At 37.2% G+C, this 20,500-nt stretch overlaps 1 protein-coding gene and 1 long non-coding RNA gene across 3 annotated transcripts in view; one reads left to right on the top strand and one right to left on the bottom strand.

The window, feature by feature from the left end:
* Positions 1-20,500, top strand: part of col15a1a (collagen, type XV, alpha 1a) — a 91,089-nt gene that overhangs the window by 56,579 nt on the left and 14,010 nt on the right. The window contains exons 19-34 of one of the 2 annotated variants that reach the window (XM_062991207.1): positions 89-121; positions 1,263-1,325; positions 3,752-3,787; positions 3,896-3,979; positions 4,165-4,230; positions 5,618-5,680; positions 7,464-7,544; positions 13,162-13,197; positions 13,532-13,585; positions 13,735-13,791; positions 14,927-14,986; positions 15,099-15,140; positions 17,413-17,434; positions 18,682-18,750; positions 20,000-20,031; positions 20,233-20,322. In XM_062991207.1, coding sequence (XP_062847277.1) covers positions 89-121; positions 1,263-1,325; positions 3,752-3,787; positions 3,896-3,979; positions 4,165-4,230; positions 5,618-5,680; positions 7,464-7,544; positions 13,162-13,197; positions 13,532-13,585; positions 13,735-13,791; positions 14,927-14,986; positions 15,099-15,140; positions 17,413-17,434; positions 18,682-18,750; positions 20,000-20,031; positions 20,233-20,322 — 888 coding nt within the window. Of the gene's footprint in view, positions 1-88; positions 122-1,262; positions 1,326-3,751; positions 3,788-3,895; positions 3,980-4,164; positions 4,231-5,617; positions 5,681-7,463; positions 7,545-13,161; positions 13,198-13,531; positions 13,586-13,734; positions 13,792-14,926; positions 14,987-15,098; positions 15,141-17,412; positions 17,435-18,678; positions 18,751-19,999; positions 20,032-20,232; positions 20,323-20,500 lie in introns of both variants that reach the window. The other variant, XM_062991206.1, reaches the window with a different exon arrangement.
* Positions 236-20,263, bottom strand: LOC134309844 (uncharacterized). The gene is made up of 3 exons (XR_010011225.1): positions 20,188-20,263; positions 18,655-18,744; positions 236-334 (listed from the first exon to the last, which is right to left on the bottom strand). It is a non-coding gene; the product is annotated as an uncharacterized LOC134309844 (long non-coding RNA).

Raw genomic sequence — 20,500 nt, 5'->3', positions numbered from 1 at the left:
CTTATGTAATTGGTTTTTCTGCCATGTTCTATGCTATATTACACCAAATCAAATAGTGCATTGGGTCTCCTGTGTTTTTGTGATTCAGGGTCAAGATGGACTTCCAGGCACCTCAGAGAAGGTCAGTAACACAATAAGGAAAATACATGCATACAGTGGGCTTTATTTCTTTTTATTTTTGAAAGCACTGATCCATATTGCTACATATAGCCTCTTGTTTTTATCAGGAAATATTAAAATATGCAAACACTGTATTTTATTCCTGATGGCCAAAAGAGGCTGCTGTTTCCACATATTTCCTTCCCCTTAGATCTCATTGACATCCAAATGCCATCTGTGAAAGTACAAACAACACATCTGCTGTGGTCAAGTAACCTTCCCAACATGTTATTTTAACATATTCATTAAGCACTTTTACTATCTTTCTAGCACATTTATGTTAATTCACACTTATCGAGTTTTATCACATACTTTATTTTTGTTTTCAAAAAATTACTTCATAGTTATATTATTTTTGTCATTCACTTCACAAAAATAATATGAATAGATTTACCAAATGCAGCATTAACCTATATTTTGTTAGTAACTTATTATACTACCAAAAATGTAAGAAGTTAATATATTGTTTTTTAAATATTTTATAAAATGTGTAATGTAAAATATTAAGCATTAATCACTGCCCCATTAGTTGAAATTTGTATTACATGAGAACTATCTTATTGGCGCATGGTGGCTCCTCAGAGAAAATCTAACATCTCAAATTGTCAGCATCATGTGTGTTATTTAAACAACAAAGATTTATTTTTTATCAAATATTCCTCAATATGGAATAGTGCCATAAAGTTTAAATAGATATTTGGTTAAAAAACATCTTTTTCATCTTTTTTGTAATTACTTCTTGACATAAGACAAACACATTGGACTCACGGCAAGAACGTCCTGGGTTCATGCCCCGGTAGAGCGGTTCAGGTCCTTTCTGTGTGGAGATTGCATGTTCTTTCCATGTCTGCTTGGGTTTCCTCCGGGAGCTACGGTTTCCTCCCACAGTCCAAAGACATGCAAGTGAGGTGAATTGGAGATACAAAATTGTCCACGACTGTGTTAGACATTGTACTTAAACTGAGGAATCATGTGTACACAAACTACCTGTACTGTCATCATTGTGTAAAAGTGTAAAATATTACATATGACAAACATATGACAAGCAAAAGACGACTATTAGAGAAAATATTTATATGGTAATTTCTTGTCCATCCTTGCAGGGAGAACCTGGTCCCAGAGGACCTGATGGAGCACCTGGACTGCAGGGACTTCCAGGAAAAAATGTGAGTATTACAGTATTTCCTAGACTTTATATTAAATCACACAAAGGCACATCCTGTCCCCACCGTTATAACTCACATACAGTGTATCACAAAAGTGAGTACACCCCTCACATTTCTGCAGATATTTAAGTATATCTTTTCATGGGACAACACTGACAAAATGACACTTTGACACAATGAAAAGTAGTCTGTGTGCAGCTTATATAACAGTGTAAATTTATTCTTCCCTCAAAATAACTCAATATACAGCCATTAATGTCTAAACCACCGGCAACAAAAGTGAGTACACCCCTAAGAGACTACACCCCTAAATGTCCAAATTGAGCACTGCTTGTCATTTTCCCTCCAAAGTGTCATGTGATTTGTTAGTGTTACTAGGTCTCAGGTGTGCATAGGGAGCAGGTGTGTTCAATTTAGTAGTACAGCTCTCACACTCTCTCATACTGGTCACTGAAAGTTCCAACATGGCACCTCATGGCAAAGAACTCTCTGAGGATCTTAAAAGACGAATTGTTGCGCTACATGAAGATGGCCAAGGCTACAAGAAGATTGCCAACACCCTGAAACTGAGCTGCAGCACAGTGGCCAAGATCATCCAGCGTTTTAAAAGAGCAGGGTCCACTCAGAACAGACCTCGCGTTGGTCGTCCAAAGAAGCTGAGTGCACGTGCTCAGCGTCACATCCAACTGCTGTCTTTGAAAGATAGGCGCAGGAGTGCTGTCAGCATTGCTGCAGAGATTGAAAAGGTGGGGGGTCAGCCTGTCAGTGCTCAGACCATACGCCGCACACTACATCAAATTGGTCTGCATGGCTGTCACCCCAGAAGGAAGCCTCTTCTGAAGTCTCTACACAAGAAAGCCCACAAACAGTTTGCTGAAGACATGTCAACAAAGGACATGGATTACTGGAACCATGTCCTATGGTCTGATGAGACCAAGATTAATTTGTTTGGTTCAGATGGTCTCAAGCATGTGTGGCGGCAATCAGGTGAGGAGTACAAAGATAAGTGTGTCATGCCTACAGTCAAGCATGGTGGTGGGAATGCCATGGTCTGGGGCTGCATGAGTGCAGCAGGTGTTGGGGAGTTACATTTCATTGAGGGACACATGAACTCCAATATGTACTGTGAAATACTGAAGCAGAGCATGATCCCCTCCCTCCGGAAACTGGGTCGCAGGGCAGTGTTCCAGCATGATAATGACCCCAAACACACCTCTAAGACGACCACTGCTTTATTGAAGAGGCTGAGGGTAAAGGTGATGGACTGGCCAAGCATGTCTCCAGACCTAAACCCAATAGAACATCTTTGGGGCATCCTCAAGCGGAAGGTGGAGGAGCGCAAAGTCTCGAATATCCGCCAGCTCCGTGATGTCGTCATGGAGGAGTGGAAAAGCATTCCAGTGGCAACCTGTGAAGCTCTGGTAAACTCCATGCCCAGGAGAGTTAAGGCAGTTCTGGGAAATAATGGTGGCCACACAAAATATTGACACTTCAGGAACTTTCACTAAGGGGTGTACTCACTTTTGTTGCCGGTGGTTTAGACATTAATGGCTGTATATTGAGTTATTTTGAGGGAAGAATAAATTTACACTGTTATATAAGCTGCACACAGACTACTTTTCATTGTGTCAAAGTGTCATTTTGTCAGTGTTGTCCCATGAAAAGATATACTTAAATATCTGCAGAAATGTGAGGGGTGTACTCACTTTTGTGATACACTGTATCTTTGATTTGGGTGATGTGTATAGAATTGCATACCCAAATAAAAAAAAAAGTTTGGACAGTATGGAAAATGCAAATATAAATGCAGTGTTTTCATTTCAAAATTCTCCACACATGCTATTGGGGACAGGGCAGGACTGCAGGCAGGCCAGTCCAGTACCCGTACTCTTTTCTTCAGCAGTTATGCCTTTTTAACATGTGCAACATGTGGTTTTGCACTTTCTTGCTGAAAAATGCACAGATGTCCATGGAAAATATGTTGTTCTAAGGGCAGCTTATGTTCTAAAATCTCAATGTACATTTTGGCATTAATGCTGCCATCACACCACTCCCATCCCTATTTAGATTTTTTTACCTCATTACTTAGCCCACTTTTTTGGAACGTGTTGCAGGTCTGAAATGCAGGAATGAATGTGTAATAACAAATTAAATGAAATTAAACAGACAAAATTTGGGTTCATACTGTCTACATTCATATAAAAGTCATTTTTTCAATTAGGTTTCTTTATATTAATTTTATATTATTTATTTATTTAATTATTCTTTTGCATTTTTCATATTGTCTCATTTTTCTTCTGATTTGTTGTTTAGAAAACTTTAGAAAATAGAATCAGCAAATTCTGGAGCCTTTGCTGGAGTTCATCTGTTTATAAACATTATATTGTTGTTGAATTGGTGCTCACTTTGTCTTTGTTTTACTCCAGGGCGAGAAGGGAGAGAAAGGAGATATAAGACAAAAAGTGGGTACACAAAGACCTGTATGTTTCTGCCAATATGTGTTTGATGCACACTAGCTATAAACATGTCAAATGTGTGTGTGTGTGTGTGTGGTGTGTTTTAAAATTTAGGGAGAAAGAGGTCAAGATGGAGTCAGTCTTCCTGGTCCACCAGGGCCACCCGGACCACCAGGACCTGTCATCAACCTTCAGGATGTGAGTTCAAGACGTGAACACATTTAAACGTGTTTAGAATTTATTCTCTGTAGTGATTAATTAGATAATTGTTATTACTGTATTGATTAGATGAGTGTTATTGTAGACTCAATTTATTTAATAATTTTTTTTTTGTAGACTTAACTTATTTGATAATTGTTATTTACTTTTTATCTCCATACTAGTTAATGCTAAATGATACTGAGGGCCTCTTCAACTTCTCAGGGAATTTTGAAACACAAGGGATCATGGTTAGTAGTCTTATATCACTTATGCTTTTAGGTATATATGAATATATGTAATATCAAGGATAATTATGTATTACCATATTTCTGTCTGTGTTGTCAGTTCTGTTAGAGTTACATTTAATTATACAGTTTAATACAGTTTTTGAATATGTTCAAGACTTGAGACCACTGACAAATTCATTTTAGAAGCTTAAAGCACTACATCTAGCATCTAGTCCAGGTATTCCAATAGCATTTATTTCAAATTCTGATCCAGTTCAAATAATATTGCTACAAGTATAGGGCAATCCAGATACGGTGACATGTGCACAATAACCCAGGCATCTTTGAATTAAGTGCTTTAAAAAATGTAAATACATAATGTTAATGTGTTTGGGATCAAATATGTTCTGTATTAACAAAGGTTAGTCAACATACACTAGCCAAAAGTATTTGGACACCTGACTGAGCTTGTTGGACGTACAATTTCAAAAACAAATGGTATTAAAATAGAGTGTGATCTATTCAGCTATAACAACAACCCTCTTCTGACAAGGCTTCTCATAAGACTTTTAAGTATGTCTGTGGGAGTTTGTGCACATTCAGTCAAAAGAGCATTTGTATAGCTGGGTGCTGAAGATGATCTAGAAAGTCTGAATTGATGTTCCAGTTCATTCCAAAGCTGTTCAGTGAGGCTGAGGTCAGGGCTCTGTGCAGGCCACTGGACAAACATTTCTTCATGTCTTTGTAGACCTCGCTTTGTGCACAGGCTGGAAAAAAAGTTAAAAACGCTGTGGTGGAACTGATGCAGCACATATTGGAGGCACATATTGTCCTTTATATATTTTTTTTATTTTACACCTGTTAGCAATTGCTTATTCAGAAATGCATAAATTCAGTAATTAAAATGAGTGTAAGAATCTGCAACGGTGCCTACTGTGGACTGGGGCAGGTTTCATGTTTTCAAGTTTAAAAAAGATGAAAGTGGTAGGCAACCAATGTCTTAAAACATAGATGGCCCCTCATCACTCCAGATGTTGTATGATAAGTGAGAAATATGTGAACTGGAGACAACAACATTTTTGAGAAATTGAGTGAAAATCCAAAAGTAAAAAGGAAATACGTAAAAAAATAAACTTTTTGGTGATAGTGTGTGTCTATTTGTCAGTGCATCTTTACTATGTACCAAAGCTCTACTGTTTAAACAAAGCATGGACTTTATAAAAGGAAGTAAAAAACACTAAGTATTAAAAAACTAGAATCTTTTGAGTAAATTGTTAACAGCTTAGATAACTCAGATTTTTTTGCTTGAATAACTATGTGTTCTTTAGTAACTATTAGAATATTTATTGGTAATTAATGGACAAATTATTGTTTTCTAACTTTTTTTTTTCACTTTGTGTGGTATTAGGGGCCAAGAGGTCCAAAGGGTGACCGTGGCATGCTAGGAGCCCTGGGCCCTCCAGGGTTAAAGGTGAGTCTGGTCCAGAGGGGAGCTTTTCTGAGGGCTTTGTGTAAGAACAGGGGCTTTTTGTGTCTAAATCAGCACTCTACATAATAAATCCAGATCTGACCTCTGACATGTTTCATAATGATTCATTTCTTACATCATCCAATATTGATGTGTTAGAATCTCACTCTCCCAATAATCTACTAATAGCAGTATGCACGTGTTTGATCCTAATCAGTGAAGTGACGCACTCAATTTAAGATTAAAGAGCAACTCCATATTGAGTATCTGGCCAGCACAAAGCATTGATGTGTAAGAGCTTAATGACTACCAGACAGACTTTTTTTTTCACACACACACACACACACACACACACACACACCAGCAAATTCAGTCCAGACACATTTAGAAACAAGAAGATTGCTATCCAATGCTAACCTCTTTTAAAAGAGCCTTGGGTGCTTTTCTGGCACATGGTTTGCATTAACCTGCAAGTCTGTGTGTGTTTAGATTGCAATGGGTTGCTTGACTATACATCAATGAATCTGCGTGCTTGCTTTTCTATAAGCTTGTGAGACTTGTGGGAAAAACATTGTAAAGTCTGTAATTATCTGGATTTCTGCATGAATGGCTCATTAAATCTGATTGTCATTGAAGTCATAATTGTAAATACATTTAACAAACAGTTCGTACAACTTCTTAAATGTCTTAATTAAAGGACCTCCAAGAACAAATATGTGTAACTTTTTTTATTTTTAGAAAATAGTAAAACCTGTTTTACTGGCTTCGATTTCATCCAGATGCTTTCTGTAGCTGCTAACCAGTCCTGTCTGAATTTAAGTTGTATTTTGACCAATTCCTCTATATCAAATTATTAATTCAAGTCGATTATAAAATGAATTATAATATGTATGCACATGGAGACAAAAGTCTTACTTGGTCTGATAAAACAAAAATGTAACTTTTTGGCTATAATGATCATCATTTTGCATGGTGGAAAATGAATGAATGAATGCTTTTATTTTCATTGTACAGTATATAAAATACAAGAACATTTTCTGTGCGAAAAAGAAAAACAGGAACATACGGTGTCACATACACATATACACTAAAATGGTGAAATACACACAACAATTAAGTCCTTAAATATTAATGTCTAAAAGTATAAAAAGAAGAAGTTTATAAAAAATATGTTAAAAATATATATATAAAAAGGGAGGCTTGCAAGCCAAATAACATAATTCCAACACGTGAATCAATTTAAAGGCAATGCTATTAAATACTAACCACATGTATGCAAATGTACAGTATGAGCCACTGAGAATTTGATGAAAGAAATGAAATCTCATATAAATCATTATTTTAGTATAATTCTGATATTTTACATTCTTAAACTATTGTAGTGAGACTAACTGACCTTTTGTTTGTAGCTAGGGCCTATGTAAACTTAAGACTTTAACTGTATCTGCATCTTTGTATATGATCATATGGTGAGATAGTTTATATTGTCAAATTGCTCATTCTTAAGTGCTGACTGCACACACTAGAGCTTCTTCTGACTTTGTTCTTGCACACTATCAGCTTGTCAGCTTTTATTCTGAGGTTCTCCTAAAGTTTGTTTAACCTTTTTCACCCACCTACAGTATGTAACCAAATTTTTGTTTTATAAGGCTATCCACCAATGCATTTAAACTTAAATGATTATTAGATTATTAATTTTTTTAAAGAAATTCTATATTTGAAAAGTTACATTTTTAACTTGTAATCTACTCATCCACTTATGTATAAATGTGTGTTTTGCATGTAGGGTGAGAAAGGTGAACCAGGGATAATGATTGGTCTAGAAGAATCATTACGGTCTGGAGTGACTTGGCCAAAGGGAACCAAGGTGATTTCTAAGTTAAAACTCACACATGCACATACAACTTCACATATTCTTGGCTTTGTAATGTACAGTATATGTCACACTTTAGTCCATGTAGTCACTAAGTAATTACTTTTGTTTTTTTAACCTATTCTCTATCTACTGATTCTGAAGTGTGTGTAATAACAACTACTAGAGTTAACACACATATAATGCATTAAGTGTACGGGCAGCTAAATTCCATTCAGCCAAATATAGCAACAATAAAGCTCCTGAGAAATGCATCGCCTTTTCTGCTAATTACAAGTAAGATTACTAACTACATAGACTATTTCTTTAAGAGTACCAGAGAAAGGATAACTAAGTGATTTTTGGATGCTCTCCTTACACAACAAACTGTAGTAGGCGTATGTTTTTAAAATGTATTATGTGTGCTGGATTGATGACAAGTTACTACTTACTGTAACCACTAATGACCAGCAGGGGGCATGGACGTGCATGATACTTTGTTACTTTTCAATATTGTATTTTCTAATTAGTTTCATCTTTTATGTTGTGTTTCTTTAAGTACAGAATTGTACGGAGCCCCTTATGGGTCACTAAGGAAAAAAAATATGTGAAGACAAAATCCGTACCCTCGGTTTAGTAAACCGTACGCACGGTTTAGTAATCCGTACCCTCGGTTTAGTAATCCGTACCCTCAAATTACGTAGCCTAAAACCCGTTTTACGGTAATACAGTTGCGAAACATTGAAGAGGATAAAGCATCTTTTTGCAGCTTAATATACTATATATTAGATATAATAACACACACACACACACACACACACACACATATATACAGTGTATCACAAAAGTGAGTACACCCCTCACATTTCTGCAGATATTTAAGTATATCTTTTCATGGGACAGCACTGACAAAATGACACTTTGACACAATGAAAAGTAGTCTGTGTGCAGCTTATATAACAGTGTAAATTTATTCTTCCCTCAAAATAACTCAATATACAGCCATTAATGTCTAAACCACCGGCAACAAAAGTGAGTACACCCCTTAGTGAAAGTTCCTGAAGTGTCAATATTTTGTGTGGCCACCATTATTTCCCAGAACTGCCTTAACTCTCCTGGGCATGGAGTTTACCAGAGCTTCACAGATTGCCACTGGAATGCTTTTCCACTCCTCCATGACGACATCACGGAGCTGGTGGATATTCGAGACTTTGCCCCAAAGATGTTCTATTGGGTTTAGGTCTGGAGACATGCTTGGCCAGTCCATCACCTTTACCCTCAGCCTCTTCAATAAAGCAGTGGTCGTCTTAGAGGTGTGTTTGGGGTCATTATCATGCTGGAACACTGCCCTGCGACCCAGTTTCCGGAGGGAGGGGATCATGCTCTTCTTCAGTATTTCACAGTACATATTGGAGTTCATGTGTCCCTCAATGAAATGTAACTCCCCAACACCTGCTGCACTCATGCAGCCCCAGGCCATGGCATTCCCACCACCAGGCTTGACTGTAGGCATGACACACTTATCTTTGTACTCCTCACCTGATTGCCGCCACACATGCTTGAGACCATCTGAACCAAACAAATTAATCTTGGTCTCATCAGACCATAGGACATGGTTCCAGTAATCCATGTCCTTTGTTGACATGTCTTCAGCAAACTGTTTGCGGGCTTTCTTGTGTAGAGACTTCAGAAGAGGCTTCCTTCTGGGGTGACAGCCATGCAGACCAATTTGATGTAGTGTGCGGCGTATGGTCTGAGCACTGACAGGCTGACCCCCCACCTTTTCAATCTCTGCAGCAATGCTGACAGCACTCCTGCGCCTATCTTTCAAAGACAGCAGTTGGATGTGACGCTGAGCACGTGCACTCAGCTTCTTTGGACGACCAACGCGAGGTCTGTTCTGAGTGGACCCTGCTCTTTTAAAACGCTGGATGATCTTGGCCACTGTGCTGCAGCTCAGTTTCAGGGTGTTGGCAATCTTCTTGTAGCCTTGGCCATCTTCATGTAGCGCAACAATTCGTCTTTTAAGATCCTCAGAGAGTTCTTTGCCATGAGGTGCCATGTTGAAACTTTCAGTGACCAGTATGAGAGAGTGTGAGAGCTGTACTACTAAATTGAACACACCTGCTCCCTATGCACACCTGAGACCTAGTAACACTAACAAATCACATGACATTTTGGAGGGAAAATGACAAGCAGTGCTCAATTTGGACATTTAGGGGTGTAGTCTCTTAGGGGTGTACTCACTTTTGTTGCCGGTGGTTTAGACATTAATGGCTGTATATTGAGTTATTTTGAGGGAAGAATAAATTTACACTGTTATATAAGCTGCACACAGACTACTTTTCATTGTGTCAAAGTGTCATTTTGTCAGTGTTGTCCCATGAAAAGATATACTTAAATATCTGCAGAAATGTGAGGGGTGTACTCACTTTTGTGATACACTGTATATATATATATACATACAGTGTATCACAAAAGTGAGTACACCCCTCACATTTCTGCAAATATTTTATTATATCTTTTCATGGGACAACACTATAGAACTAAAACTTGGATATAACTTAGAGTAGTCAGTGTACAACTTGTATAGCAGTGTAGATTTACTGTCTTCTGAAAATAACTCAACACACAGCCATTAATGTCTAAATGGCTGGCAACATAAGTGAGTACACCCCACAGTGAACATGTCCAAATTGTGCCCAAATGTGTCAATATTTTGTGTGACCACCATTATTATCCAGCACTGCCTTAACCCTCCTGGGCATGGAATTCACCAGAGCTGCACAGGTTGCTACTGGAATCCTCTTCCACTCCTCCATGATGACATCACGGAGCTGGTGGATGTTAGACACCTTGAACTCCTCCACCTTCCACTTGAGGATGCGCCACAGGTGCTCAATTTGGTTTAGTCCATCACCTTTACCTTCAGCTTCCTCAGCAAGGCAGTTGTCATCTTGGAGGTTGTGTTTGGGGTCGTTATCCTGTTGGAAAACTGCCATGAGGCCCAGTTTTCGAAGTGAGGGGATCATGCTCTGTTTCAGAATGTCACAGTACATGTTGGAATTCATGATTCCCTCAATGAACTGCAGCTCCCCAGTGCCAGCAACACTCATGCAGCCCAAGACCATGATGCTACCACCACCATGCTTGACTGTAGGCAAGATACAGTTGTCTTGGTACTTCTCACCAGGGCGCCGCCACACATGCTGGACACCATCTGAGCCAAACAAGTTTATCTTGGTCTCGTCAGACCACAGGGCATTCCAGTAATCCATGTTCTTGGACTGCTTGTCTTCAGCAAACTGTTTGCGGGCTTTCTTGTGCGTCAGCTTCCTTCTGGGATGACGACCATGCAGACCGAGTTGATGCAGTGTGCGGCGTATGATCTGAGCACTGACAGGCTGACCTCCCACGTCTTCAACCTCTGCAGCAATGCTGGCAGCACTCATGTGTCTATTTTTTAAAGCCAACCTCTGGATATGACGCCGAACACGTGGACTCAACTTCTTTGGTCGACCCTGGCGAAGCCTGTTCCGAGTGGAACCTGTCCTGGAAAACCACTGTATGACCTTGGCCACCATGCTGTAGCTCAGTTTCAGGGTGTTAGCAATCTTCTTATAGCCCAGGCCATCTTTGTGGAGAGCAACAATTCTATTTCTCACATCCTCAGAGAGTTCTTTGCCATGAGGTGCCATGTTGAATATCCAGTGGCCAGTATGAGAGAATTGTACCCAAAACACCAAATTTAACAGCCCTGCTCCCCAATTACACCTGGGACCTTGACACATGACACCAGGGAGGGACAACGACACATTTGGGCACAATTTGGACATGTTCACTGTGGGGTGTACTCACTTATGTTGCCAGCTATTTAGACATTAATGGCTGTGTGTTGAGTTATTTTCAGAAGACAGTAAATCTATACTGCTATACAAGCTGTACACTGACTACTCTAAGTTATATCCAAGTTTCATGTCTATAGTGTTGTCCCATGAAAAGATATAATGAAATATTTGCAGAAATGTGAGGGGTGTACTCACTTTTGTGATACACTGTATATATATATATATAGGCAACAAAAGACATACCATGGTAAAATTATGCAAATGTAAAGCCGTAGCCAAGCCGTAGCCTAGTGGTTAAGGCCTAGTGGTTAAGGCACAGGACTAGTAAAAATGTAAATGTAAATGTTAAATTTTAAAATTCCATTAAAACAAGTGGAATTGTTACAGACCAATTTGAAAGCACTCCACTTTTTTCTTTAAGAGCATTAACTCTTTTATTAATGGAATACATTTCAGACATCTTTACTGTAGTAATCTGGGGTGATGGGATAGCAAACTTATTAAAAAGTCAAATCAATAACAATAAATAAACAATACATAAATAAATCAATAAATAACACTAGTACTCATCTTGTGATTTTGAGACTATTTTACCCTAGGAATTTAGAATAATAGGATTGCAAACCAACAAAGTAAAATGCAAATAAAATTATTATCAAATCACCCCATCAGACTCTTAAAGAATACTCCTACTTCTACTTACTGACTTTATGAGTCTCAGACATTTATACTGTACATTTCACTTTACGTTGGTTTGCAATCCTATTATTCTAAATTCCTAAGGTAAAATACTCTCAAATCACAAGCTAAGTACTCGTGTTATTTATGATTGTGGGGTGGCATTTGATAAGATTTTGATTTGACTTTTTAATAAGTTTGCTATCCCATCACCCCAGCTGTAAAAAGATGCTTTATTCTCTTCAATGCTTCGCAACTGTATTACCGTAAAACGGGGTGTGGGCGCACAGTAAAACTTGTAGCGCAGACAATCCGTGCGTACGGTTTACTAAACTGAGGGTACGGTTTACTAAACCGAGGGTACGGATTACTAAACCGAGGGTACGGATTACTAAACCGAGGGTACGGATTACTAAACCGTGGGTACGGTTTACTAAACCGTGCGTACGGTTTACTAAACCGAGGGTACGGATTACACTCTTCATATATATTTTTTTCCTTAGTGACCCCTAAGGGGCTCCGTAGTATTGTTCTGCTTTGGTTAAGCATCATGCAAATGAGGTTTTCTCTGCTAAAACATTGCAGGTGCAGAGCTTTATCTGGCTCTTTTTTTTAAAGAAAGTACCTTACAATATACTTTATTTAAAAAAGTAGTTAAAGTACAAGCTACTTGTCTCAGTGCTACTTACACATTTAACATGTGACTGATTCTAAATAAAGCTAAATAAAATAATAACAAATCTAATAGGAAAAACATTTTCATCAAACACTGTTTCTATGTTGTTTTATTACGCTTCTACAAATCTAATTTACACATTTTTTGTCCAAAATGTAGTCATATTTTGACTGTTTATGACTTATTCAGTTGTTCTACAGTTTTTTGAATGTGTAACAACTGTCCAATCAGTTGTCCATAGACAATTATTGTTAGTGTGATTGTTAGTAATTCTCAATACAGGAAAATATGTTGAACTTATAGTCTGTGGTAATTACACACACATGCTTCAAAAGTGGTAGATAGAAATTGAATTAATAAAACAGCACGCTGTATTTTTTTAACTAGCATAACACACATAAAGTACTTATTACTATTTAATGCTTTCTAGGGTGACAGTGGTGTTCCTGGACCACCTGGTGTGATGGTAAGTGCAGAGACACTATAATGACATTTTTACGTGCCTGATAGTCATTATAAAACATTTGAGACTCTATTATTATGTTTGCCAGGCTCTATTTTAAAGTGTTTTCCTCCCCCCGTTGCATTTGTTGTAAGGCTACAGCTGCTTCTGTTCAAAGTGTTTTGGAAAATGTTGTGAGGCCAGAGTTGCATGTACCAGAGCAGGCCGACTGGAACAGTTAGTCTGTTTCCTGCAGCTTGATTCCATTTGTGTGTGCACCTGTTACAAAGACTACATTGATTAGTGAACATCTTTGCCCTAAAGACATTTTATTTATGTATCTGGTTGTATTAAACAGGGGCCTGTCGGACCAGTTGGACCTAAAGGCGAATTTGGATTTCCTGGTCGCCCGGTAAGTTATGCAACATGTCGTCAGCCAAATCCAGCATGTTTTATTAGTCTGTCTGTGCTTCTTGCTGGTGTTCAGCATTGTTAAATGTGGTAAATGGAGTCAGTATAGTTTGCACATTATCAATTAGGCTCTTTTTTTTCTTACTTAAGGGTCGTCCTGGTTTAAATGGACTCAAGGGAGAAAAAGGAGACTCAACCGGATTACCGGTAAGTATTGCAGACCAACACACACACACACACACACACACACACACATGACAGCATGTCTAGAAATATAAACAACTAAGTCTGGTTTTCATACAATCCCATTACTCTCCACATAATTTCACTGACCTTGTAAGTTGTTATAGTAATTGCACGCTACGAAACTGGTGTCATTCATATAAATTTTTTTTAAGGATTTTAAGACTGAGCTGACTATATATTTTGATTTTTTAATGTAGTTTTATCTTAGTTCTATGTTTAAATAAATTCTATGTAACATTTTATAACAGTTAAGTTATATTATAATAACTTAGTATCTTTAGTATACTGTATTAGTATCTTTAAACTTAAGATTTTTTTTTTTCACTTTCATCATTCACTTTATCTGGTTAAAGTTTGCCGCACCCAAAACATAGCCAATCATGTCCATGTAAATGCCCAGCCGGCCAATAGCACTGCTAAAATTTAAACCCAGATTTAAGCGGTGGTGTGCTAGAGTAATAGACCACTGAACCACCAAGATGCAGTGCAAATCTATGTGGCAGTTATTTGTTATGTTTAAATTATATTATTAATTATGTTTATTGATTAGCTGTTTAAAATGCAATTTTATAACAAATATATTGTTGTCTTACAAATAAGTCTAGTAGATGGCAAGAGAACAATGAGGTGGATAGGAAAGAATTCTCTAGAACTGTTTTAGGATAGACCTATTAGTTCCTAGAAAGAAAAAATCTTATTTTTACAACATATAAGTGTGTTCAAAAGAATTGTAAAAACAGTTTGGAAAAGGTCCTTGTATGTTTTAGTCTGGCATAGCCCACACACAAAATTATGTCCATGAGGAAATAGTTTAGGTCTTTTGAATAGGCTGCAGATAATTCTGATTTAAGTTGTTCCAACACATTTGGGTTAAATAGTAAAGCAGACTGTTTGCAGGTCTTTTTGAACAAAATCAATGCCCAACTGTACTAATAGCCTTCAGGCTGAATAGAATCAAACTGCTGCAGCCATGTACCAAAATCTAGTGGATCTGAATGTGATGTCCAAGTGTCCATATGCAATTAGGAACAATAATAATGTGCTATTTTTTAATGGTTAAAGTTATTTCTATTTCTCCAAACTTTGTCTCTAAAAGGGTCCGCCTGGTTCTCCTGGCCCACCTGGACCTCCTGGAATATTCACCTGCCCCAGAGGAGTAAGTGTTATTCTCTCCTTCTTTTTTTCTTTCTTTGTTAAAATGTAATGTGACTTTAATGCTATATATCTACTTTTACATTTATTATATTTATATATTCACATTTTTATAGACAGTGCTCCCGATTCCTCCCCGGCCCAACTGTAAAATGCCTGTAAGTGACCTTGTGTGAAACAAGGTTTTGTCCTGCCTCTCAGTGCCTAACTCAATGTGTTACACGTGCTTGGTCAGACAAATATGTTGCATTGGTTAAAATAGTTCTAATTTTAACTAATCATATTTATGATCATATTATTATTATATGGCTGTCACTCCTCCAACTGCATGAAGTTTTGCTATGAATATAAGACGAAGAGCAGGGTGGCCATTCTTATGTGCAAAGTGCCTGGTGGCTGCTGGTTTCTATACCAGTCAAGCTTAGTTAGAGAAAAAACATCAGCCACATTGTTCTTTAGTGAATAAGACTGGACATTACTGCTGTAGAGCTTTTTGTCTGTTTGTCTGTGTCAGTTCAATGTTTTTGACCTAATATGTGTTAAAATCAGATTAGTTCTCTACCTTATGTGCAAAGTATTATACTTTTGTAAAAATCCTAAAAAAGTTTGAATAATCTTTGGACTGTTTATTAAATGTAATAATCTTATCAATATTTACGAGTCCTGGAGAGCCATAGCCCGACGCATGCTAGTTTTTCACATTATCATTAATTTACCTTATCAAGGTAAAACAGGTATGGGCAGCTGTAGCCTAGTGGTTAAGGTACTGGACTAGTAATCAGAAGGTTGCTGGTTTAAGCCCCACCACTGCCAGGTTTCTGTTGTTGGGCCCTTGAGCAAAGTCCTAAACCCTCAGTTGCTTAGACTGTACACTGTCACAGTACTGTAAGCCTTTATTTCACTGTCACAGTACTGTAGGTCACTTTGGATTAAGGTGTCTGTTAAATGCCGAAAATGTAAATGTATATTATTTCACACTAAACTTTAAGATATTAAATAGTCTGGTAGTTTCTCACTCAACGTGTCAGAGAAATAACTATGTTCACGAACACATACAAATTGCCAGTTTATTAGGAGCAATGTACTAATACTAATACTGGTTATGATTCATGGCTATTCATTATGATGCACCATGTAATTGCTGCTTATTTATGCAACATGTCAGCTGGTAAGACAATTGTGGTTTGCTAGAAGTACAAAAAGCATCAGACTATGCATCAGTCTATGGCTGGATGAAATGAAGGGATGGGCTACCATGCAAACACCAAACTATGCAGTGCTCTGGCTTTCCATGACAAGTAAATTGAAAAAGCAAATTTGTGCCAGTATTCCATTATTTATTGAACTTGCACAGAAATTCAACATTCTTTCTTATAATCTATAATCTAAACTAGATTTCTAATAAACCCAGCCTGTTGCATGTGAGACAAATATACTATGAGTTTGCTGAACTAACGTGTGTCATTCTGTTATAATGATTAATGTAGGCTTTAGTTACTTATTTAACTGTAATCTGACCAATTAGATACATTGTATGTATTAACAAGCTTAAAAATTAACTTAACAATAAACACATTATTTCCTGGGAAAAATGGCATTCTGCTTTCAGATAGGGAGTGAGAACCTATCCCAAATGAATAAGTTTAAATATTTGGGTCTAGTTTACAAGGAATGAGAAGAGGGATTGAGAGATCGTCTGTAGGTTAGGTGCAGTGTCGGCAGTGATAATGTTGCTGTACCGGACCATAGTGGTAAAGACAGAGAGCTGAGCCACAAAGCAAAGCTCTCAATTTACTGGTTGATCTATGTCCCCAGCCTCAGCTGTGGTCATGACCTCTTGGTAATGACCAAAAGAATGAGATTGCAGATACAAGCAGCCAAATGAGTTTTCTCCAGCGGGTGGTTATGCATACTCTATGTGATCGGATGAGGAGCTCAGCAATCCGGGAGAAGCTTAGATTAGAACTGTTGCTCCTTCATGTTGCGAGGAGCCAGTTGAGATAGTTCAGGCATCTAATAAGGATGCCTCCTAGACACCTCCTATAAGAGGCCCTGGGACAGACTCAGAACCCACTGGAGGGATTATATCTGGGAACACCTGTAGGGATCCCACCGGAGAAGCTGGTTAAAGTTGCAAGGGACAGAGATCCTATGACTAATTTACTGTATGATCCTTCTTTAAACTTTATCACTTTTTTATCTGATGAAACTATGCATGCACATAACTCAAGTGTTTCATCTTTGCACTTTGTCTTTTTTCTGCATCCTGAACTAAATGTTCTGGTCGTACAGTGATCTATGTGCCAGATGTTTCCATTCAAACCATTCTGTTTGGATTAACACTGCTTTGTTTACTACTGTGCGAATTTTGCCATTTATCATGACACACAACTCACTGTGTTTTTTTTTCTCTGTTTGGGTTTTAAACAGATCAATGGAAATTCAGCTCCAGGTGAGATTTACAGATCTGCTGATTTATTGCTGCTTTAAACAAAAAATTTAACATTTTATAAACAATCCAAGTGGACCAAGCAGGCTTGAAGCGGAGGTCATCTCTGCAGTTAAATGAGGAAGAAATGTGTTGGCTGCTATAGCCTTATGAGGCCTAGTGAACAGACTGTGCATGGCATGATTTATTGCATGATTTATTGATTTATGCAGGGAGTAGTTTAAAAAGCACATTAGTCATTAGCTGGTATCTACAGTATATGGTCAAAAGTATTTGAACAACTAGCCACAAGCTTGGTGGACCTTCCATTACAAAACCATAAGTTAAGGTCAGTGTGCAAGCCACTGGCCTCCTCCCACACTAAACCTGTCAAATAATATCCCTATGGACTATCATTATTATTATTAGAAGTAATATCAGTAGTAGTGATATCTATAAGTTACGTTAATAAACCAAATTACGAAAAAGTTGCAACAGTAGAAAAAATGTAAATAAGAATTGACTGCAATAATTTTTTTACCTGTATTCAACCAGTACAAGCTATTTAATGTTTCAACTAATCAACTTCATTATTTTGTACATATGCACTCATTCTAAGTATAATGGCTGCAGCAGGTTCCAAAAAAGCTGCGACAGGAGCATGTTTACCATGTTTACCACTGCCTTACAGCACTTTTACTTTTAATGTTCTGTAATTGTTTGGGGAGTGAGAAGACCAGCTGTTCTAGTAATTAAAATTCACTTCAGCTGCTCAATGGTTTCTATTGATTTTTATTACACTTTATAATGTACAGGTTATTGATTGTATAATGTAATATAATAAACTATACTATAATATAATACAATATTATATAATATAACAACACCCGCCTGTTATCCATTTATCTGTTTACCTGTGGAACGTTTCAAAACAGATGTTTTTAATCATTTCACAAACCTTTATAGACTGCTTCTGGTGCAACTTAGATGAATGTTTTGCAGGCATCTAAATAGAAATTAGTGCATATTTCTAAAGTATATAAAGTAAAATATATAAATATTGTACTACTTTCAATCAAGTGTTTGTAAAAACAAAATACATATTACTGCTTTCTGTTATTATTTGCATTTTACATACTGTCCCAACATTTAAGAAATTAAGTTTGTATTTGGTTTTAATTGATTTATATACATGCAGTATGATGTGGGGAAGATAGTTTACTGCTTACATTTACCTGGCTTACCTTTTGATTTTATTTGGCTCCTAGAAGGAGCTAGCTGTTCTGGTGCCAAAGGAGAGAAGGGTGAAAGGGGTCTTCAAGGCCCACCAGGTCCTACAAGTACGTCACATTTTAGTGAGCTTAACCACGGTGCAGTGGAAAAGTATTTGCCTTTGTTTTATGCATTTTTTGGTAATTTGTCACATTTGTTTCTTTTAACTGAGATAAGACAAAGACAACACAAGTAAAGACAAAATGTAGCTTTTAAATGATCCTTCCAGTTATTAAAGATATTGATTTATTAAAACCTATCTCATTCTGTAATTGCCTTTTAGCTACTAAATCAAACAGTTAACTAAATTGTATTAAAAATTGAGTTCAGTTTCACTAGCCACACATGTTGAATTACTTAAATAGCATGTTTGGCACTGTGAAGCAGGTTAGAATCACAGAATCTAAAGAGATTCAAATACAGATGTGAAACAAAGTCATTGAAATCTATCAGTATGAAAAGGGTTACAAAGCCATTGATCATCAAACCACATTGAGTCCCATTATCCACAAATGGAGAAAACTTGAAACAGTGGTGAACCTTCCCAACAATGTACAAGAAAGACTTAAATATGGCAATCCATAGGAGAGTTGCAAGGTGCAAACCACTGCTGACCAAAAAGAACACACATTTCACCATAAGAATGTCATACCAACAGTCAAACATGATGGTGGTAGTGTGATTGTCTGGAGCTTTGTTTCTGCAAGACTTGGACAACTTTTCATAGTTGACAGAACTAGGAATTCTGAAAAAATACTAAAGGATGATGTCTGTTTGTGACCTAAAGCTTTAGCTGATCCAAAGCACACAAACAAGACCATCGCTGAATGGCTCAAAATAAACAAAATTGGGGTTTTGAAGTGGCTATCTCACTGAGATGCTGTGACAAGGGGCAGTTTAAGTTCGAAAATCAATGTATTAAAACATTGTATTAAGACATTGGAAATTTAAAAGTTCTGTGGAGTGGGCCAAAATTACTCCACAGTGAAATAAAAGGCAGGTTATTGCAATTATTAACCAGTTATTAAGTTTAGGAAGGGAATTACTTTTACACATGGGTTATATAGGTTTTAAAAAATCTTAATCCTTAATAAATGTAATGTTAATTTTTAAACTGCATTTTTGTGTACTCATGTTGTCTTTATCTTTCATTAAATTAGCTGTAGGATCTGAAATATTTAAATGTGACAAATTTGCTAAAATAGAAGAAAATGGAAAGGGGCAAATACTTTTTACAGCACTGCAAATCTCTTTTTTTTATACCAATGTATTGTACCCACATTTATTTACATTTTGATCTTTTGTTTTTCATCACAGTGACTATACTGGGAAAAGGAACAGGTTCAACGGTAAGTGTAAAACATCCAATAAATCACATCTTTTGAGAATGGTCACCAGACCTTGACTGAGTAAAAAAGTTACAACGTTAAAAAGTTAGAATGCTGCGTTGTATGCTTTGTTTTGTCTACATGTCTTTATAAAACACTTGTGTGTGGTTATTTTACCTGGGCATATGTGTTTGTGTGTTTACATTCTTCTATGCGTTACAGGGAGAAAAAGGTGACCTGGGCTTTCGTGGCGATAAGGGGGAGAAAGGCGAGGCTGGGATGCCAGGGTTTCCTGGACGATCTGGACAAGTGGTAAATAAACAAAGCAAATACACACAAATTTAATATATTTTCATATATTTTGTTAGTCTTGTAAATCAGGTGATCAAGATTTTATTTTAACAACTCAAATTTTGTTCCTAATACAAAACTATGTCCAAAAAGTTTGGACAGTGGCAAAATATAAATAAAAAAGACAGCAATCATTTGC

The sequence above is a fragment of the Trichomycterus rosablanca genome, chromosome 3 (genome assembly GCF_030014385.1).
Source record: "Trichomycterus rosablanca isolate fTriRos1 chromosome 3, fTriRos1.hap1, whole genome shotgun sequence".
Taxonomy (NCBI): domain Eukaryota; kingdom Metazoa; phylum Chordata; class Actinopteri; order Siluriformes; family Trichomycteridae; genus Trichomycterus; species Trichomycterus rosablanca.
The sequence above is the reverse complement of the archived record's forward strand: the minus strand, read 5'-3'. Positions and strand labels throughout refer to the sequence as shown.